At 41.1% G+C, this 22,300-nt stretch overlaps 4 protein-coding genes across 5 annotated transcripts in view; 2 read left to right on the top strand and 2 right to left on the bottom strand.

The window, feature by feature from the left end:
- Positions 1 to 22,300, top strand: part of LOC145445955 (E3 ubiquitin-protein ligase rnf168-like) — a 306,333-nt gene that overhangs the window by 209,993 nt on the left and 74,040 nt on the right. The gene's annotated exons all lie outside the window — the stretch shown is intronic.
- LOC145445958 (putative gamma-glutamylcyclotransferase CG2811) overlaps positions 1 to 22,300 on the top strand; it is a 112,368-nt gene that overhangs the window by 21,619 nt on the left and 68,449 nt on the right. The gene's annotated exons all lie outside the window — the stretch shown is intronic.
- Positions 3 to 6,620, bottom strand: LOC145445938 (uncharacterized). The gene has a single exon (XM_080324094.1). It carries the CDS (start codon positions 6,467 to 6,469, stop codon positions 971 to 973), a length of 5,499 nt encoding a protein of 1,832 aa, XP_080180220.1. The 5' UTR covers positions 6,470 to 6,620; the 3' UTR covers positions 3 to 970.
- LOC145445947 (nucleolar complex protein 3 homolog) lies at positions 13,084 to 20,610 on the bottom strand. The gene is made up of 9 exons (XM_080324115.1): positions 18,499 to 20,610; positions 17,847 to 17,973; positions 17,641 to 17,787; positions 17,347 to 17,582; positions 16,955 to 17,291; positions 15,575 to 15,747; positions 15,317 to 15,514; positions 14,555 to 14,717; positions 13,084 to 13,312 (listed from the first exon to the last, which is right to left on the bottom strand). The coding sequence occupies exons 1-9, from the start codon at positions 18,820 to 18,822 to the stop codon at positions 13,167 to 13,169; spliced, it is 1,851 nt and encodes a 616-aa protein (XP_080180241.1). The 5' UTR covers positions 18,823 to 20,610; the 3' UTR covers positions 13,084 to 13,166.

Genomic DNA, 22,300 nt, shown 5'->3' with positions numbered 1-22,300 from the left:
AATCTGACAGAAAACACAATTCATTGATACTGACAACACACAAAGAGCAAAATACACAGTTGAACAGAGCTAAACTACTACGCCTAAGAGATATAGAAAAGCATTATACCTTATTATTACATGCATAAGACATTCCCCTACCACACAACTGAGGATACAACACATAAAATATTTAACCAAACCGAATTAATTTGGTGTTCACCTGGATATTACAGCAAAAAATAGCTGAAATGTTACAGTTTACGTTCATATGATTACACATACTTGGTACCGTATGACCATGCAAACATAACCCAACATCATAGATCGCTAGTGTTCGACTAAGCTTTATGTTGACTTTGTCTGGCATCAAATAATTGAACATATGTGCACATATAGTAAACAGTTGCATATCAAGTACGACACAAGACAGATGGTACACATTCCAAACATTTGCTCCCGTCCACAACAAGTTTCTCACATGAAAAATTAGGTGTGAGATAACCACAACAAACAGGCTTATTACCGCAATGTCTATCACAGATAAAATGCATAATACTAGTACCAACATAATTATAAATCATATTTACAGTGCAAAATAGCAGCAACGCATCAATAGAAGCTAAAAGTGGTATGGATTGTTAATATTTTCTATGTTGCATTTCGTAGGAAATTCGGTGTTGAAATTTGTGGACAGATACCATGATTAGCGAATGAGGCTACAAATAAAAGAAAGATATAACGAGATAAAAAATCTATGTACTTATCTACAGTGTTTTGATTGTGAAGGCAAGTTTGTAAATTTTGTGTCTAAATAAGTGAGGTACACTCAAAAAGGTACAGTGATATATGAACAGAATCCTAAATTATGCTCCATGAAGGCAACTCGTAATAGTATCGAACAGTGTGTCATAAATAAAACTATCCCAATGTGTATACAGCTAGTTGTACGCTAGTGCGGTCACTATCACAACAATGTCAAATTACAAAATCACCCCTGAAGGTAGCTTCCATATAACGGTTTATCAAAGCGCCTGACATTACTAGGCGACGATTTTTGCGTCGAAAAGGAATCCAATTGTGACTGAAGTTGAAAAATCTGTTCCTCTTTCCGTTGCACTTGATCCTCCAGGGCTCTCCTAGTACCGACCTCTTGCTCGACAATATTCCTTTGCCGCACGTTCTCTTTGTTCAGGTTGTTGAGTTGCTGGTTTAACTGTTGAATCGAGTCGACGTTTTGTTGCAGTCTACGATGCAAATCTTCCAAAGCCACATTTTTCTCGGCTATGATATTCTCCTGTTCTTTCTCGGAGTCCGCTAATCGATCCCGCAACTGTTTAATGAATACTTGCTGCTCCCCGGAATGTTTTTGCAAGGCTCTGCTTTTATTCGCGTCCACTTCCAACGTCGAGACCTTGGATCTAAGCTGAGTTACTTCGTCGTCTAGTTTCCGTGTCAAATCCTGCAAGTGATCCCGCTCGGCAGTGACGTGCGCGAGGTCTTTGGTTTGATCGTGGAGACGCGCGGCTAATTGGTCGTTGGTCTGCTTTTGTTCTTTCACCCACGTGTTGACATTCTCTACGACCGCTTCACTTTCGCTACGCAATTTCGAGTTGTTATGTTTCGCCTCTTGCAGCGACCGACCGAGTCCTTCCATTTCATGATTGGCGTACGCGTGTTTTTCTTCCAACATGTCCAACTGCATTTTCAAAGATTCGTTTTGTTTCGCGCATTTGTGATATCGGTCTTGTACCGTTGATAACTCAACTTTCGCCACGACTAACTGCTCTTCCTTTTTCGCCAGATCTCTGACTGCTTGTCTGTGTTTGTCTTGCACCAATTCAAGCTCTTCCGTAACATTTTTCAAGGTATCTTCGTATTTGTTTGCTTCTTTCTCCAATCTTTTGTGGAGGCCTCCCACTTTTTTCAATTCTTCTCGCATTTTTTGTTGCTTCTCCTCGTACGCACCTACTTCTTGCGCCAGCGATTGATTATCCAACCACAGTTTCTGGATTTCGGCTTTCAGTTCGGCGTTCTTCTTACAGCTTTCTCCCAGTTGATCGAGAGATTCTTTTTGCGTGCCTTCGGCGGTAGATATCTTCATGTTGAGATCGTGTAATTTTTGGGTAACCTCTAAAAATTGCTTGTGACACTCCCTATATTCTTCTTGGCTGGCTTCAAGATCCTTTTGCAAACTTTCGATGTTGTCTTCATACTTTTCTATTTCCTTGTTACGCATTTTATTTTGCATTTTCGCCGCTTCCAACTCGCAATTTCTTTCGTTGATGATATTGTCTTTTTCTTGAATATTCTCCCTCGCCATTTTGAGTTTATACTCTGCTTCGCTGAGCGCATCTTGAATACGAAGAACTTGATTTTGAGTGTCCCGCAACTGTTGTTGCTTATCAGCTTTTTGTCGCTCGACTCCGTCCGAGCAAGACCTTAATTCTGAAATTTGACTCTTGAGTTTGAGAATTTCGTCGGTACATTCTAGTTTCATTTTTTTCTCATTTTCCAAATTCAATTGAAGCGCATTGAACGCTGCTTCTTTTTCTTTCATTTCATGTTGCAAATTACGCAGTCGTGCCTTTGCATCGACTGCATCTTCTTCTAACCGTCTAACAGCGTCTTGCTGACGTACATTTTCTTCAGAGCTAGAATTTTGTATCTGCCTCGCTTCATCTAAATCTAGTTTCAATTTCCCTATAATGCGATCCTTTTCTTCGCTGGCTTGCACGGCCGCTTTGCAACTCTCGCGCTTATGCTTCAGCTCCGACTTGAGTCGCTTCATCAGATTTTCGGATTGCGCGATCTGGGTGACTTTGTCTGTCAGATCTTCTTGCGTTGACAACAAGCTCTGCTCCATTAAAATTACTTTCTCTTCGTGATGAGCCAACTCCTGAGCGCAGTGTCGGTATTGGGATCGGGTATCTTCCAACGTGGTTATCAACTCTTCCAGCTCTTTCGAGTCTTCTTGCGTCTTCGAGTCCAATATTTCCTTGTCCCTAACGGATCGATCCAGTTGTACTCGTAGTTGATTGCAGGTCTCTTCCAACACTTCGATTTCTCCGTTTTTCCTGGAGATACTCTCGCGTTGCGACAGCGACTCGGCTTTTAACTTGTCGACGAGACAGTCTCTCTGATTGATTTCTTGCCTGTAACGCTCGTTCGCCATTTTTTCTTGCTCCATTTTTTTATTGAGAGTCACGACCTTTGACATCTCGTCTTCTTTCTCGCTTTTCCACCGCGCTTCGTCTTTCTCGAGTTGCCGTTGTGTGTCTCCGAGATTTTTTTCCAGTCTTTTTATTTCGTTTTCCGAGCTGGTCCTTTGTTCGCGCACGGTTGCGATTTCGGTTTTTAGCTCGTGAGACGCTTTTCTCTCATTATCGATCTGTTGTTGTTTTTCTGCAATAACTCCCTGTAATTCCGCTATCTCTCTTTCTAACGCATTCAGACGGTCTTGCTTTTCGGCGACCGCTTCATTGTGATGAAAATGTGTGGCTTGGTAGTCTTCCATTTCCACTCTAGTTTTATGAATTTCTTCTTCTGCTCGAAGCAATTCGTCTTGTTTAATAGATAGCCTCCGCTTCAAATTCGCAGCCGTATCATCGTGCACGTCCATATCAACTTTCACTTCATGCAACTCATCTTGCGTTTTCTGCAACTCTATCGTCAACTGCTCGATTACATCTTCGCACGTCGAAACCTGTTGTCTGTGAGTTTTGCCTTCCTCTTGCACTGCAGTCAAGTCTGCTTTCAGTCTCTCTATCAAATTATCCTTTTGAGTCACTTCCGAAGAGGCAACTTCCAATCTCCATTCGATGCCTTGCAGATCTTTCTGCGTATCGCCTAGTCTGTTGATCGTTTCATCGTGCCTGACTCTCAGCGCGTTCATCTGTTGCGTGACGGTTTCGAGGGCTTCTTTTAGCGCCGTTGCCTCATCTTCCGCGATCGCAATCTGCCTCTGCATACTGCAAGCTTCGTCTTCTTTTTGCTTAATCGAATCTTCGTACTTCACCACTTCATCCAGAACAGATTGATGGTCGCGTTTCGCCTCTTCCAACTCTCTTTTGAAGCACTCCAACTGTTGCTTCAGACCCGAAGTTTCGTATTCCGCATCTTTCAAAGCGATTTGGGCGTTGCTGAGCTCTTGCTGCACTTTCTCTTTATCATCTTGTGCGGTTTTAATGTCGACGGCAGAGTCTTTCTTTAAAGCGTCAAATTCGTGCCGTAAATGTTCGCACGACTTACTCTGCACTCTCAATTCTTGCTCGCAATTAGCCAACTTTTTCTTCAAATCCATGATGGCCGCTTTATCCTGTTTCCCTTGCGCATATTTTTGGTCGTTAGCATCCTTCAAGTCTTTATTTTCTCCGGTCAGCTGCCTCACGGAGGCACTCAATTTTTCGATTTCATTCTCCTGCATCTGCGTCTCTTCTTGCATTCCATCGTATTTTTCTCTCATCGTGTTCATTTCGTTTTTCAGCTTCATCATTTGTTGGTCTTTACTGGCTACTTCTTCTTGTGCTGTTTTATGCTTTTCTGATAGAACCACAGACTCAAGCTCCATTTTATGTTTGTATTCACGAAGCTTAGTCAATTCTTTATTATCGGCGAAGAGCTTCTCCGATCGTTTGGCGGCGTCTTCCCTAAGTCTAGCGACAATGTCTTCTTGTTTTAAAAGCTCTTGATAGCAAGATTGGTAGCGTTTTTGAGCAGTTTGCAATTCGCCTTCTAATTCTGATATTAAATGCTCTCGCTTCAGCACCTCATCATCTGTCGCTCTTTGTGTTTCATCAAAATCGACTCGCGCTTTTGCAAGTTCGTCCTCCAAGAGCATGACAGTGTCAGAGTGCTTTTCTGAGGTGGCCAATGCCGAATGGTAGTTCTCTTTCAGTTTTGTTGCTTCAACAGTCACTTTATGCAACATGTCGTCACGACTAGCTAGCCGCTTCAGCAGTTCCTTCTGCTGATACTGCAAGTTAGACAAGTCTTTACGCTGCTCTTGGATAACTTCATTTTTCAAGTCGATTGTCTTTTTAGCGGTTTCAAGCGCGTCGTTTGCGTTCTTCGCATCAACTTCTAGCGCTCTCATTACATCTTTCAGAGACAACCCTTCATCTTCTGCATCTGAATGTAGTTTTTGAAGATTTTTAACCCGCTGCTGTAAATCATTAATGGTATCATCCCTGGCACGTATTTCGCCCAGCGCGACAGAATGCTGGCTTTGGAGTTGTGCTTTTAGTTTCTCATTGGTTTTGTACTTCTCTTCAAGATTGTTTAGTTTATCTTCCAAAGACAATTGTTCCAGTTTCATTCGGTGGACAAGTTCGTCTTTTCGAGCTACATCACTGGAAAGGGTGTCTTTCTCACTTTCTGTGGTTATTTGCATCGCTTGTAGGCGTGTTTGCAGTTTTCCATTCTCTTCCATCTGATTTTTGTACATATTTTTGTTCTTTTCAAGGCTCATTTCTAGAATCTGAATCGCCTTATCCCGTCTAAAGATGTCGTCGGATAACTTCCGATTCTCTTCTTGTGTTTTCAGAAGAACACTCTCCATATCCAAAATGATTTTTTCCTTTTTCGAAAAGGCATCAGAGAGCTCAGACAGTTGCCGTTGCGTAGCTTCAAGTAAATCTGACGTGTTCTTGAACTGTTCAACATACTCGTCTGCTTCGCGTTTTGTTTTCTCAAGTTTAAAAGTCAGATTTTCAACTTCTCTCCTTGAGCTGTCAAGTTCGCTGCTCATGCTCTGGAGCTCATCTTTGGACGTAGTTTTTGTAGCATCTAAATCCTCCTTGAGAGTTCTACTGCTTGTTTGCGCCTGGATCATATTCACTCTTGTCTCTTTGATTTCATTCTCCAAAAACGCAAGACGAGACTTTGCATCAGCAAGTTCTTTTCTGACAGTGTCCCGTTCAAGTCTAGCATTATCACGCTCGGCTTCCGTGTTTGTAATGCGTGACTGAACGCACGATAATTCATTCTCGGCTGCTGCATAATCTTTTCTTAATTTGTCCAATGTTTGGTCTTTGCGGGACAGTTCAGTTTTCATGGAAGTACTTTGCTCCTGACTAGTGTAACGGGTATCACTGATGATTGCTTGCAAAAGAGCGACTTGGTCTTCTAATTTTTTGTTTTTCTGAGTCAAACGTGCACTATCCTTGCGCAATTCCTTCATTTCATCTTCCAGTGAAGATTTATGATCCCGCTCTTTTTGCAATTCTAGCTTTTGCCTTTCTGAGGCTTTGTTGCTATCTTCCTTCTCTTGGGTACGCTGTGCCAGATCTTTCTCGAATGAGGTCAAGGTGACTCGTAATTCATCGATCGTTGCATCTTTAATGGTTATATCATCCATAGCGATTTGTAAAGACTTTCTGCTATGTGTTAAATCCGCACGCAATTTCGATATAATTGCGTTTCGGTCCATATTATACGATGTCGCCATACCAGTGCTTCGCGTAGGTGATGAATGGCGATGATATTCCATTTTGCAGTGGCTACTCTCATATATCGTAACAAAATCACTTCATAGATCCATTACAAACAGCGCCGCAGATCGTATCTGGCGTTCGTAGTATTTCAAGTCATTAAACTTTTCTAACGTGCAACGACAAACATCGAGCTTCAAACGTTGCTATGGCTCCGATGCGCCACCAATGATTCGGTTCATTGGACGGATCTACGACAAATTTTCGTTCGTTAATTCATTTTTATGAATTAATAGTTTGATCGGTTTGATGCCACACAACACCACAACCGAGTGACACCATGATAAAGTTAGACAATATGGTGATGACTGATTAGTAATGATAATAACCCATACACCCACAACTACTTACCAGTAATGAGATACTGAAGAGACATGCTTAGTGAGGGAGAAATATCGGAATAACCGCAAGCAGAATATCAAAGTTCCGATCATAGATGAAAATAAAGACGACGGTAGATATTAAATGTTCACACTTTCTCCGAAAAGCTGGCACGAGATGCTGTAGACAACAAGTCATTTCAGCTATCCAGTATCAGTCGAATATATGGTATCAGTATATTAGTTTATCATCATAATAGGCTTTTGAAAGTACAGAACTTCAATATAACGACAAACAATGCCAAATTTATTATCATTTATTATAGGCTTACCATATTTTGGAAATGTAAAAAGAGGACACTTTCTCAGAAATTTCAGACATGCAAAACTGGAGAAGAAATCTCAAAAACCGGTAAATTTGTCCCACTTCGTGATCGGTTGACTAAAAAAAAAAAAAAAGGTCTTCTTTTCGCTCAGAGCTAAAATCACCGCTTTTCCCTCCGAAATACCCGCCGGAGATTCACTTCTGCGCTAATTTGCGGCATATCACTCGCAATTTCCTCTAAATCTGACCTAAATTTTCAAAAAAGAGGACAAAATCTCAAAAAAGAGGACAAAAGGGCGTCCTCCGAGGACACTTTCAAAAAAGTCAAAAAAGAGGACAAATCCTCTTAAAAGAGGACGTATGGTAAGCCTAATTTATTATCCCTAAGAGTAAGCAGAGGTCATGATTATGACGATTTTCCATTGGTAAATTTGCCATTGTTACAAATAATGCTCACTGATTGTGACATATTGCTATGATGGTCGTAACCACGTTATAAATAAGAAATGCGGAGCTACTCTCGATTTGGTGAGTTGCTTGGCCGCAGTGTTATCGTATTTCTCCGGCGTTCTGCTTTCGTTTACAACTTGAGATGTCTGGCGCTAAAACAGGACAAGGATCAAGCGATCAAAAAAAGATCTCGAAAATATCAAGATCTGCTAGATCAGGCCTACAATTCCCAGTAGGCCGTGTTCACAGGCACCTCAAGGCAAGGTCGACCCCGCATGGGAGGGTGAGTGCAACCGCTGCGGTTTATGGGGCTGCTATATTGGAGTATCTTACTGCTGAAGTTCTTGAATTGGCTGGTAACGCAAGCAAGGATCTCAAGGTCAAGCGAATTACTCCAAGACATTTACAATTGGCAATCAGAGGCGATGAAGAATTGGATTCCCTTATTAGGGCGACGATTGCAGGAGGAGGCGTTATTCCCCATATTCACAAATCTTTGATGGGGAAAAAGGGCCTTCAGTGAAATTTGGCGGCGGTTTGAAATGGTATTGTTCGTGGCAAATACAGCCTTCTGACAGGACTATACTCAGCGCGTGGTGCAGTAATTTCGTTCGACCGCAAGTAAAGTCTACCTTGTATAGTTGCCGGAATGATCTCTGACACCAATATTTCTCGGTATCTGTTATTGACGTCAGTTTCATTAATAAATGATCGTGGTGTAACTGTCGTTATTATTATCAAGTGGTCTTGGAGCCTGGAATGGGGAACCACGCTGTTGATTTGAGCTGCAGAGGTCTCAAACTCAAATGTGCTCGCGGGCCAATTTCCGACATTTTGATGGCGCCGCGGGCCGCAACACCAATAATAGGGGAATTCAATGTATTTCAAAGTAGGCCTTATTTCCGGGTTTCGAGCATAAGCCTACTCCTGATAACTAGGCTATATTGATCATGTCATTGCCGAAGTCAAATAGAATCTGCGTTTGATTTTACCTTCGAATGTTGGAACACATCAATAACAACTTGTTCTGTGCCATAGCAATAGAAATGTGCAATCACCGAATAATCCATTCATTAGTGTTACAGCTGTGAAGCGTATATGCTACGACTAGTTAATACTCGCCACATTAAATTGGCGATAATAACATATATAAAGATACCCAAGATGACACAGGATGTAACCAGCTATACATCAAAGGGGCAGCGTAATGCCAATGGCGGCTGCCATATACCTACCTGCTTAGATATCTAAATAAGTTACGACCTTTTGATATTTTACTATTTCTCCTACCAGTTTGATAGTTTGTTCATAGTGTCCTATATGGCGTGGACACAAGCAGATCTCACGACTCACTGAAATTGGTGTACGTCACACTTTCCATTTGGTCAAAGGCAATTTGACGGTAATTTTTGACCGGCTTGTACAGCATTAAATTTGATAAAACGGGTATCAATGGAAAGCTACCACGGTATTGATTTCGAAGGTATCAATTTCATTCTGTTCGTAGCCCTGGAACTCGCCAAAATAAGCCAAGAATGTTGCATTGTAAGTGAGTTTGGCATGCTTGGTAGTAAAATATTGTCGAATACTCCAAAATGCAAAATGCCGTCGCGGGCCGCGTGTTTGAGACCTCTGAGCTAGAGCTTTCAATATTGCAGTGGAGTGACATATGTAGTAAACTTAAGACTTTCTGTCGCCATCAAAACCATGAACTCTTGAACTCGTAAAGTTACTCCTAACTTCTAAAGGTAGGGCCTCGTGGATGACTCTTTCTTTGGTTTTGCCCTTGGCTACGGTTACTACTACTACTATACACATTACTATACAGCATGTGTACTGTACAGTACATCAATTCATTATGTGTATTAGCTTGTGGCTAACTATATTACAGCAAAAGCTGACATATCGATCTCGCCTCCCGACACATGCCACCTTTTCTTTACCTGTCCGTTTATATCAGTGGTTCTTAACCTTTTTTTCGTCCAGCGCCCCCTTTCAAAAATTATCGTGCTCCAGCGCCCCCCAACTTCATATTGTGAGGAATGTAATAAAGACAATGAGTAAGAGGGAGGGCGGTAACAGCACTTCGTCAACCCCCCTATAAACGGTTGCCTTGCGCACCCATAGCGTGATAAACCAAACTTCTGAGGACTTCGCCCCCACGAACCCCATAGCATGAATTCGATCGTCAGCAAAGTTTGTGTGGCCTGGTCGCCTTAGGTACCAAAATCTTCCATAATATGAATAGGTGGTAATTACATATATAAGACGCTATAAACTTTTTATCCTCTCAGCCCACGTAATCAGATTTACCAGTAGCGATGAGTGAGCTGTTGTATAGGAAAATAAAGGGCCCGTAAGTAATAATTGAACATATTCGGGCGTGCTGGTAGGTAAAATTATTCGTTACCAGGGCCGTAACAGCATTTCGTCAGCGCCCACCCCCAAACAAAAAACGTTGGTCCTGGGCCCCCATCGGGTGATAAACCAAACTTCCGGGGGACTTCACCCCCAGACCCCCATTCGGCTGTCCGCTATTTGCTGATACTAGGTATCTACATTGGGTGTCCATTTACTGAGGCAGCTACTCTCGCCTAGACGCACGAAGCGCGGAAAATTTCACTAATTAATGATTGAAATTGGTCAATATGATCTGGCATTGCATGAATATTGAGATCAATTTTATTCCTCTCTCTGCTCACGTAAACAGATTTACCTGTAGAGCTGAGTGGTGTGTGTTTGAAAAGGTAGGACCCCTCAATAATAATTATACATCTTCGGGCGTATACCCGTTGGCAGGAACGAAACGTCACTTCATCAGGCCCCCGAAAAAACTTTGATCTTGGGCTCCCATAGGGTGATAAACCGACCGCCCCCTCCCCCCCCCCATCACGTTGTTCGCTTTTGCCACGGAATCAGCTGTACTGCTTAGCGAGCCAGTGCGAAGCGCGAAAACTTTCGATAATTCATGCTAAAATCGGTCAGTAAGACCGGGGATTGCAAACATATTGCTATCAATTTCTTGTCCTCTCTGCTCACGTTACCAGATTTACCGGTAGAGCTGAGTGAGATGTAATGTTCCCTCAAAGCTGCGTACGTGCGCAGTGCTGACACCGTCTCTGCGCACAGAAAATCTACGTTGCTCACAACAAATCCGAAGTTATGACCTTTTTTTAGTCGTTACGCACTGTTGTCCAAGGGTCAGCGCAGTGAGTTGTTGAGTGTGCGCAGACTCATCAAAACTTGAAGCGAACATTGTGAGGTGTCTTGGAAACTGTAGGGCCCGTAACTAATAATTAAACATATTCGGGCGGGCTAACCCGTAAATATGACTTCGTTGCATGATGTTATTTCGTGACCTCCTGTCTGCAATATCAAAAAAATATAGATTCGCCCAACAGGGATATCGCCCAACAGGAATATCCCTGTCGCCCAATCGTACTAAACTAAGAGACACACACGATTTCAAATTGGTATTTCTTCACTGGCATATAATTTTTCCCTGCCAGATGGAGTTCGTGTTCTGGGGTTCAGATTGCCGAGACAGGAACATTCGGTGCCAGTCATTTAGGCGCCCATGGACAATTAAACTTATATGTACTTTAAAGGCTATATATAACGAAGTTTTCGGTGTTGATTTGTTCTGAATACTCATTAAGGATATGTCCTATCACCACATCATCTACTGTGAAGCCATTTTTCTCCAGCGCCCCCCATATCGCCCCCCTAAGCCCAGCGCCCCCCATATCGCCCCCTGAGCGTTTCCGCCCCCCTTCAAAATCGCCAGCGCCCCCTGGGGGGCGCTGGGAGCAAGGTTAAGAACCACTGGTTTATATTATCTTCCTTTACTTTGCATTCAGTGTGCCTGCCTCCTTTTTTATAGCGCCAAGGACAGATATGGGTGTCTGATATCGAAGTCGTTTCGATACCTTCTTATCTTTCGTTGTATCGCAGTCTGGTGGTGTATTGAAATTCGAAAGTTTACACTCTGTTTTAACCCGCAGACACGTTGGAATGAAACTATACGTAAACAGTGACTTTAGTTGTGATGACACACTGTGCTACATTGACGTAACTGTGGCACACGAATATGAACACTCAAACTATAAATAACTAACCTACGGAGGCTTCATAGTGAACGAATGTCTCGTTCAGTTTATTATACACCCTTTGATTTTAGTCCACGGATTACCATTCAAAAGTACGTTTCATGCGACCGATACCGATAATTTTGAGCAACGTACCGGATGCTACCAGCAAATGATCATCATAACAATTACCGAACGGTCGGACCTGCCGGGCAAACTATGATGGAAATAGCACTTTCAACAGCTCTGCCGGTAAATCTGATTATCAATATACAACGTATGTAAATGCCAATTTCAGTCAGTAACTTGGAAAAAGTTGGTAAACCAGGGTTGTAACCAAGTCACAAGGCTCCGAGTCACAAGTCAATCTCACTTTTATATTTTTGACTCGAGTCAAGTCGAGTCATTTTCAAATCCCACCGAGTCAAGTCCGAGTCCAAGTCAGCGAACAGAGGATCGAGTCCGAGTCATGGTATTATGACTCGAGTCCGAGTCATTGTGTTGAGAGAGAGAGAGAGAGAGTCTTTATTTTCATCGAACCAAAATACATAGCAAACGGCAGTGATGGTGGTACAGAAAATATGCGTGCACAGTATTCGGTATTAGATAGGAATGATCGATAAGACCGTGAAGGTCATCTAGTCTGATCACACCAGCATCAAACAGGTACACTTGACTCTGAACAGTCTGGCTGTAAAGAAATGTTTAGTTAAAGGAAAATAGAAAAAAAAAAAAAAACTGACTGCTCAGTTTCCAGTTAAAGTCTTCCTAAACCCATTTTTTAAATCTGTTTGGTGATATTGAATGGTTCGCATTTATAATATATCAATTCTCCTCACTTTTAGCAGTTTCTGGTCGGATTTTCAAGCACCAGTACCAACAAACGAAATCCCAATAGTGTGTTGGCTTCGAAATTACAATGAAATGTCGGTCTTGGCCGTTTGAATCGCGAGTCAATGACTTGCTTCGAGTCATGCGCAATGACTCGAGTCCAAGTCGAGTCAATACACAGATTGACTCGATTCGAGTCGAGTCATCCGAAAATCGTGACTCGAGTCGAGTCATTACAACCCCGTGGTAAACTAGTAAATGTTTAGGTGAATACTCAAGTGGCCCTCGTAGTCATTCGTACACTGCATGTGGCTTTCTGGGCAAGTAGGTTGGAGGCCCCTGGGCGAGATTTCAATGCTTCCACGTCACCACTAAATTCCGATTTAGGTGCTCGGATCATTGTGCCATGCGCTCGTGCCCATCCCCAGTAATATACAATGTATAAATCTGTAGTTCCTGATGGTAATGTACTGACTCCGACTAGTGGTTACAAATCTATCTGAGCTGAAGTGCAAGCAATTTCTGAACTCATTTATCACCGACGAGAACTAAAGCAATTCTTTTTCTGCGAAATAGTCTTATCGCAACTAATAACCCTCTTCCCTCGGATCAAGCTTTTATACAGAGAAATCAAATTTCCAAGAAGCAATCTTAACGCATGATGAAAGAACTATCAAACATTTCAGAGACTACTAGAGTCCTTCAGAATTCTCAAAGACTGATTTTGGACATCCGGACAAAAATGTCGTCTTAGAGCGTGAAGCTCCCACAAGCATGTGGATGTTGAACCACTGTGTTCAGGGTCCTCCAGCTCTGGTAAGTATATACCTGAAAATATGAATAATTTGGATTTGTTTATTTCAATGATTATGCAATAAACAAAGACAAGAACTGTGTAGCTGCAGCAACATTTGTGCAAAACAGTTGGTGAGTAATATTATTATATTGTGACAGTGTTGGGATCAAGTCACTACCTTCAGGTCAAGAGTCATCTCGAGTCAGTGAACATTTTGAGTCAAGTCAAGTCACTCGTTTTTTGGAGGTGACTCAAGTCAGGTCAAGTCTCAAGTCAAGTCGCACTCCAAGTCAAATTGAATTTCCGAAGAACGAGTGATCATTCAAAGTCATTACATTTGGCTAACTGTGTTAAAAGACAGATTAATTCCCCGTTTCTCTTGAATCGAGTAACGAATATAAAGTTGAATATACGTGCGGAAATGCGTTGTCCCGCTCACGCACACGGAGTACTGCCAATAATATATGTGAGTAACTGTATAGCTACATGCTACATTCTGTTATTATCAGCCGAAATAGAGGATCGAATACGAAGACTCGAGAATTTGAAACATATTGATACGATACAATACACTAAGTCACTAACCATCTACACATCCGTGAGAATATAAACGTATCAACTATATTCATTTCATATAAATCATATAAGAGGGTTAGTAAAGGTGAGCGCCATGCAATGTTAGCGCAGAGCGGTCTAATAAACAGAGATAGGCCGACGTTGCTATTACAATAATCTACTATTACGACGAGGTAAGCTGTGCTGTGATCATTTCGTTTGAGGTCATCAGTCAATTTATTTGTGATGTAACAATGGAGGATAGGAGAAAAGTACAATCGGTGAATGATTGGTTGTTCTCACAAGTGACAACAGCGCACCACGAACAATCCGAAAATACAAAAGATGCAGTGATTTAATCGCCACCGGTTACTTGATGACTTGAAATAGACTTGTAAATTTTGCTCCGAGTCACGAGTCAATCCACATTTTTGCAAAGTCACTATGAGTCCAGTCAAGTCATACGAAAAAGTTGACTCGAGTCATCCCTACACTGTATTGTGGACATACATGAAGTATGATTATCTCATGAATACAATAATGACAACATATCATTATTTCATGATTCCTGACCATAATACTGTAGAATGGAACGTAATCTGGGGCCCTCCAGGTGAAAGCGCATGATCCTGTGGCGTACATCATCTCCAGAAGTCCATAGATCTGATTCTTAATACCATCAATGCAATACATCCTAGCACTGAGAAAAAGAATCTCACCTTTAACTTGTGATTCGGGATCAAACAGCCCACTGGTCTTAGAATTACTTTGCAGTAATTTCGCTGCTATAGTCAACATGCTGTTCGCAGTGCTGCCGGGATGCACATTCATAGATACGGCACATATACGCTTCACAAATGCCTGCAGCCGATTCAGTGTGACCTAAAATAAAATAAATAGCAGTTCGTATGTTCAAACGGATAAATACCAATTGGTAAGTTGGATGTTTAAACTACCGTCAAGGTTGACTAGTGTTTCGGAGGATACCCTTGCTGAATACGTAATTAGAAATGTAATGACAGATAATTTTATGAAAGCGATGCATCAATATATATTCTTTCAATAAAATCTAAAATGAATGTTTTACTGAATATGAGCATCAATTGTGATATACAACCAGGGATATCCCTGTATACAACACTTGGTGAACCCAGCATTCTGCACCTGGTATGTATGTATTAATGCATTCAGGCTAGGGGTTAGGTTAGCGTGGGTGAGTATTATTATTTGGAACAGCAAGTGTCAAATTCCCAGGTCACAGATCAAGATTCTGTGGCTGATTTGAGAAAAAGCACAGCTCATTCATTGACTGGAGTATAAATGTAATCTATGCCTTCACGGCAGTCGATCACACATTTATGATTTTCATCTCAACACTAACGTGCTTGGGTAAACTGTCAATTTAGATCTAGGTTGTCGGCCCAAGATAAAATCGGAGACATTTATAGATTCGGATTACTTCCAACATTAGTTCAATATACCTGTTTCCTTCTCTTGTCAAGCATTATGTTCAAGCATTCCATAACCAGTTCCAATTCGTTGGATTTAACAACGCCATCCTTTTTACGTGAATTCAGCGGTCCAACCGAAATGTATACCACATCGGTGAGAGTAGCGTACAGGTACTTATAGAATTCAGAAGGATCAATATTCAGAGCTTCTCCTTGACCGGACAACACCTGAATATAGCACACCCTTTAGCAATCGAATGCACTCTGTGATATAGCATTCATAGTTACCTTAAAAGTGGTGAAGATGCAGTACAGATTTTGCTTGAAATTGAGATCGCCGGACGTCACAAGCTTTTGTAACACAAGCACCAAGTCACTGAAGAAGTCAATGTTGATCAAGTGCGCGAATTGAGACAAGCCTTGGAGTACTGTGTTTAGCAGTCTTTTGTGCAACACCTGACCTGAGCGGTAAAGTTTCAAGATATAATAGAGTGGAAAACTGATGAGGGCAAGCCGTCAACATCCAACGGCTATTTTCCCATATGCCAAGGCACTTCATGGAACGTTGAACAACAACAGCATACGCAGCTTGAAAAAGATACAAAGATTCAATAACTGAGAACCATGCTTTCTGGCTATACGTCCGTTTTGCCATATCAGCCTGCAGTTTTTAGTAATCCCGTGCCTAAACCCTAAAAAATGGTGAATTCGTCCAGACATCAAAAATAAATTATATCAATAATCAACTTTACAGATCTATTGCATATTTACATGTGTAAGCAAAAGGATTCTGGTATAATCGAATTTCATATATCGAGGAATCTTCAACTTGCATTTTCCCCCCGTTGATCCTAATTAAGCAGTGCCATCGTCACGGTAGTAGGAATCAAACAGTTTGTAGCTACCGATCGGCTAGATTTGGTGGAAAATGGGACAAAATATCTTCATGTATTCAGAAGGTTGCCGGCCTCTAGACAACTTCATTCAATCTCCCAGCATGTGGCGATGAGACTTGTTACACAAGTCGAGATTTCATGGTTGGCAGTAACACATCAAGTTTTTACCTGGATGACCTTCTATGAAATCCACATAAACACTACACTGTTCAGTATTTACAGGAGTAAAACAGTGAATCAGCGATATGTAGCCCTTTACCAAGCAGGCCAGACATAAAATGACGAGGTAAAATTGGGCCTGCACATCGGCTTTCCAGTGGTTGCAAGACCCATGACTGCATCAAGAGTACCAACGGCGACCATTGGGACTTGATAAAATTAAATACGGTACTACCAGAACATAGTCATACATTCAACAATAAATCAGACTTCGAGGTAAATCGTGTGCGAAGTCAGCAATCGGTTTTTTACTGATTTTAGTGTATTATTCCTGCTCTAGGCCTACTTGGACCAAAGCTTTAGGTAAATTGAAAAGTCGTAGCCACACCATTCCAGCCACATTCGGGACGCAGATTGCACGGTCCTGGTGTAGAGCGTAACTCCTGGTTTAGCATTCCACTTAAAGTTGCGATGAATTGAATATAACTTTGAATAGGACTTTTTTGCAATTGATTTGTTGCTCATGGAGTGTTGTTAGGCAAATTTAAAAAAAAAAACACGAGGCACAGTATTGAGACCATCGCAGAAAGCAATTTAGTATAAGAAACAGTACCTTTTTTGTGTTTCAATATCCGGAAATAAACCAGAAAAACTTGTTGTATCGTTTCCGTATGGTATTTGACTTTGGTCTCCCTGCTTTCAATCGCTTCCGTTTCCTTCAATTCGCTCTGTAATTGCTCTTTTCTCTTCAAATATTTCTTCTGTGCTCTAGAAAGTTTTTTCTTCTCTTCCGCTGCCTTTTTCTTTTCCTTAGCGGTCATCCTTTTACTGTCCTTAGACATGGACTCAAAATCCACATGATTGATGTGAAGGGACAGGAACGTCTCGACTATCGACGGCCGTACACCTTTTTTCGAGGCACATCCCTCTCTCACAAGTTTTGCTAGAACCTGAATGAAGTTGAAATCAGCATCGGTGTTGAAATGGACGAAAAATAGATGTTACTTTGACTGTGGAGAGCGAAGTCAAACCATTCTTGTCGCTTCGGAACAGATTCCTGATCGCTGTACAGCACATTTCCGAGATTACTTTGTTGTTAGAGTTGGCGATCGGCAGCAATACTACTGCGATGTTTTGATGAAAATTGAAGTGTGTTGTTTTTTCATAGAGTTCACAGAGCGATTTCACTCCTAAGACCGTCATCTCTTTCTGTTCTTGTTTACTCAACTTTGACTTTTTTGCTGAATAAAAATTTCCGCTGATTATCCATGGTAGCAATGTTAGGAACACAAGTCTCACTATAATCATTCGTCACTACTTTTTCCAAGCTGCTTAAGAAATTTTGATAATGTTTCAGCAATCGCTCTTCAAACTCCACCAATGACTTCACTTCTTTGCTCAATTTCACGCTGCGTTCCTCTTCCGTTAACTGTCGAATCCGATATCCTGAAATGTGTAGCGAAAGTTGCTTTGTCATTCAACTATACAAAAGAACTTCCACAAACCTGGAATGATGTCTATGAATACGCAAGTCAACGATGCCATAGCAAGCTTCCGAATGATCAGACACGTTCGATAAGGTTTTGTCTCCCACAGCATAGCGAGAAGTTTCTTCAGTTCCTTTACATGGTTCTGAGAATAATGAATACAAATATTATGTTAAGGATTTCCAACATACAAATGCACCAACCTAAGAAGCTACAACACTTGCAGTCAGGGAGTTTGCAATGATATTTCTGTTTTTACACAATGACCTGATACTTCAATGATACCTCAATGCATTTTGATATCTTATGCCCCATCAAAGTGAATATGCAAAGGAGAAAAAACACTGACGTTCATAATGCGTAGGCTACTGGTTTTTGGGTCGGATTTGACAGGAAAGGAAAGTTTAGGAGCTAATGACGCGTTTCAAATTGTGTTTCAAGTGTTTTCAGATTTGCATTGAGACTAAAAAGTACAGGTCTAAACAATAGAACATTTTTACAATAAACGAAAAGTTAGGGCATGAACCTGTCAAGTCAAAAGCACGAGAAATCTAAAGTGCTGATCGTCAATGGCTTATATGACGACTAGACCACATACATTAAAAGAGATGGGTAAAATATGAGACCACGCAATGAACACAAATTTACAGTGGTGCCAATATTCTCTCACCTGTGGGTCATTAACAACGTTTGAGCATATTTTTGCAATCTCCGATTTGATCTGTTGGATATTCATTGGAATAGGGACATCTGCATTTTCGCTGGTAGATTTCACAGGTTCTTCGTCTTCAATATCCTTTTCTTCATCTGTAGCTACATCCTCCTCTCGGAATTGCTGGATGAGTACGCCGGACTTGCTTTTGATCGGCAGAAGAGGTCGAACCTTCAAAGAAGGTGGATCAGAATCAAATGCTGATGATCTTTTGTATCGTCTCTCATATTCCGTAGCCTCCTCATCCAACTTCCGTTTGCGTCGTCGAATATGGCCTCTCATAACTCTTTCAAGTGGTTTGACTGACAATATGTCGCTACCAAGAACAATGCTTTTTAGATCTGGGACAAGAATGGAAGTTCCAGCAACAGAGAAATAGTTGCAATTCTATATTTAAACACACTTGTATTTCCTTCAAGTAGGCACATTACTCCTAAAAATTTTTCCACTCATATTTCAACACAAAATCGATATAATTTCTTATACTGGAGCGAAAACTTTATTTTATGCAATAATCTCACAATCCAGGAGTGTTCAAATAGTACAGATTGTTTACCGAGAATGCAGATTCAATAAAACCCTGCATAATTTACCAATGATAATAAACTATTCTTTCAGAACTGACTTGATGTTCACTCGTTGTGTTTAAATAATATGAATCAAGTGTCTCTTACACACACAAGATTATAATGCAGCACCTGCTGCATGGTTATGAGCAATTTCCCTCTGCTTTTCATGAGTCTGCGCACTGTGTGGTCCCTTGGACAACAGTGTGCAACATTTTGCGATCCGAAACAGAGGACAATGTATTCACTAAAAAAGGTCATCACTTTGACTCCCAAATTCCGAAACTTTGACGTTCGTTGCACCAGAGTAGAGTTTTCATCGCATTTTACACCGGGGTGAAATACGCCCTCACCATTCTAGCCCTCAGATTTAAAATTACCAACTACTATGCACGAAGCAGCATGGATCCATGGTATCACCATTTTGCGATATCGACCATGGCTCTAATATCTGAAAGGCCATATGCGGCGTTCTCCTGCAAGCACATTGGTCTGCACCCAAATCAGAAAAATAAATTAGGAAAACAAAGTGAATTTCAACGTCTACGTGACCAACTACATTTACTTTGACTTAATCCAAAAACTCCACTCAAATTGTAAGGCCACAGAGGTGACTTTCGGTCGCTGCCCAAGCAATAATGAGTTTCCCTTATTTAAAACCTGAGCTAATGAAACATGATGGGTTTATTTAGAAATCACAAGAGATAAAACAAAGATTTAAAACACTGAATCTCGACGTATGGCGATGATTGGTCTTGACTCTTGGCACAGTGCGGAAGGGGTCAACATCCTAGGATGAAGATTCTCGCTAAATTGTAACATGATGTATAGTGGGATAAAGAATCAGTTGCCCAATTCCAAATCAAACAATATATACAAGTACCCCACACACTATTCCCATATCAAGTCTTGACTCTTGGCACAGTGCGGAAGGGGTCAACATCCTAGGATGAAGATTCTCGCTAAATTGTAACATGATGTATAGTGGGATAAAGAATCAGTTGCCCAATTCCAAATCAAACAATATATACAAGTACCCCACACACTATTCCCATACCAAATATTGACTCTTGGTACAGTGCGGAAGGGGTCAACATCCTAGGATGAAGATTCTCGTCAAATTGTAACATGATGTATAGTGGGATCAAAAATCAGTTGCCCAACTTCAAATCAAACAATATATACAAGTACCCCACACACTATTCCCATATCAAGTCTTGACTCTTGGCACAGTGCGGAAGGGGTCAACATCCTAGGATGAAGATTCTCGCTAAATTGTAACATGATGTATAGTGGGATAAAGAATCAGTTGCCCAATTCCAAATCAAACAATATATACAAGTACCCCACACACTATTCCCATATCAAGTCTTGACTCTTGGCACAGTGCGGAAGGGGTCAACATCCTAGGATGAAGATTCTCGCTAAATTGTAACATGATGTATAGTGGGATAAAGAATCAGTTGCCCAATTCCAAATCAAACAATATATACAAGTACCCCACACACTATTCCCATACCAAATATTGGGTGCAGACCAATGTGCTTGCAGGAGAACGCCGCATATGACATGTACGCTGGATTTAAGAAAGGCTACCATAAAACGAAGCGGTCATTCCGGGTTAGTTGTAAACCGACCCAGTCATCCACTTGCATGAAAATAATGTCTATGGCCTTTCATATATTAGAGCCACGGCCGATATCGCAAAATGGTGATACCATGGATCCATGCTGCTTCGTGCATAGTAGGTGGTAATTTTAAATCTGAGGGCTAGAATGGTGAGGGCGTATTTCACCCTGGTGAAAGATATAGTGATAATTTTTTGCAGCTTTGAAGGAACTTTGGTTATGAGTCTAAACTTTTCAGACAGAATACTATGGCAGGGTGCAAGCATTGAAATATTCTAATATATCTACAAGAAATTGACACAGATAAAACATACCATTCAGATTTACCAATCAAATCAGTATAGGATATACTGATATGATATCTGAGTGAACCAACATCCAAAAATTTAGTGATAAACATTCAGTTTTGGCATAGTCACAGGCTTATAGTCATTTGATATTGGCCTACTTAGCTGTGACTGAACATAACAAAACCACCGAGCAATATTTGGAAACACTGTGCACAGCTCCTGGCAGCTAAATGTAGCAACTTCTGAGTGAATAGCAAAATACAGTAAAATATCAGTTACTGTCAGAACATTGCCACAAAGGAATGTATTGCAAGAGAGCGTTCTATTCATAATGTTGACGAGTTGACTGGTAGTTAACGAAGTACCCAGTTGGCAACGCGTCTCAAGCCATTGCCACATCAAAGCTTGTATTTCTTCGTCTTGTGTCTCTTTAAGAGCAGGTGACTTGCTATTTTGTGCGATTTTACACGCAATCGTGGCATATCCTGACACGGAATCGCTCGTCGATATCATGTTACCACGAAGATTCAGCTTCATCGAACATCCGGCACAGTTCATCAAAAGTTCCAGCTCCTTCAATAAACGTTCGTTACTTGACATCGCTGCTGTTATCAATATCGGTGTTTCTTTATCAATATTTGTCCGCTATCGTTGCACCCTCACAAGCTTAAACTCGCATATAAGCCAACTTTGAATTAGCTACCGGTATCCAAAACCCACAACCACAGTCTACAGAAGTCCACGTGAACGAACGTGGGGAAAGCAACAAGCTAAAAATACCGAAATAGAGGCGTAATTCGTCATGCTTTGTAGTTTCTCGATTCAAATTGCTTGACACCGTCACGCCTACATTTGTGTTTACAACTCAGTGATTTGGTCTAGCTAGCTTGCGATTATAATCGCTTCAAAACCACTGGGCTGATCAGTATATACTATACACTATACAGTCTACATGCTACTCCCCTGGCCTCGACCTAGCTCAAACGTATATATATCGTGGATCTTTGAATGGATATATTTCATATTCATATTATAAAAAAATCGCATTCACGAAGGATATAATATCCTGTTGAACGAGAAGTCGAAGTGACGCAGATTTGGAATTCAATATCATAACTTTCATTCCAAAAGCATGGCGATGGAAATCACAAACTTATGCTGAAATCAATGCAATGATGCATGCAATTATAATTGTACATGTACAACCTAAAATATATACAGAGACCTATACGCAAAATATGAAAAGTTTGGTGCTACCATTTATCTAATTTCAAAT

This window comes from Botryllus schlosseri, chromosome 9 (assembly GCF_051294905.1).
Source record: "Botryllus schlosseri isolate E-star chromosome 9, Bs_hap1, whole genome shotgun sequence".
Taxonomy (NCBI): Eukaryota; Metazoa; Chordata; class Ascidiacea; order Stolidobranchia; family Styelidae; genus Botryllus; species Botryllus schlosseri.
This window is presented reverse-complemented; position numbering and strand designations above follow the sequence as displayed.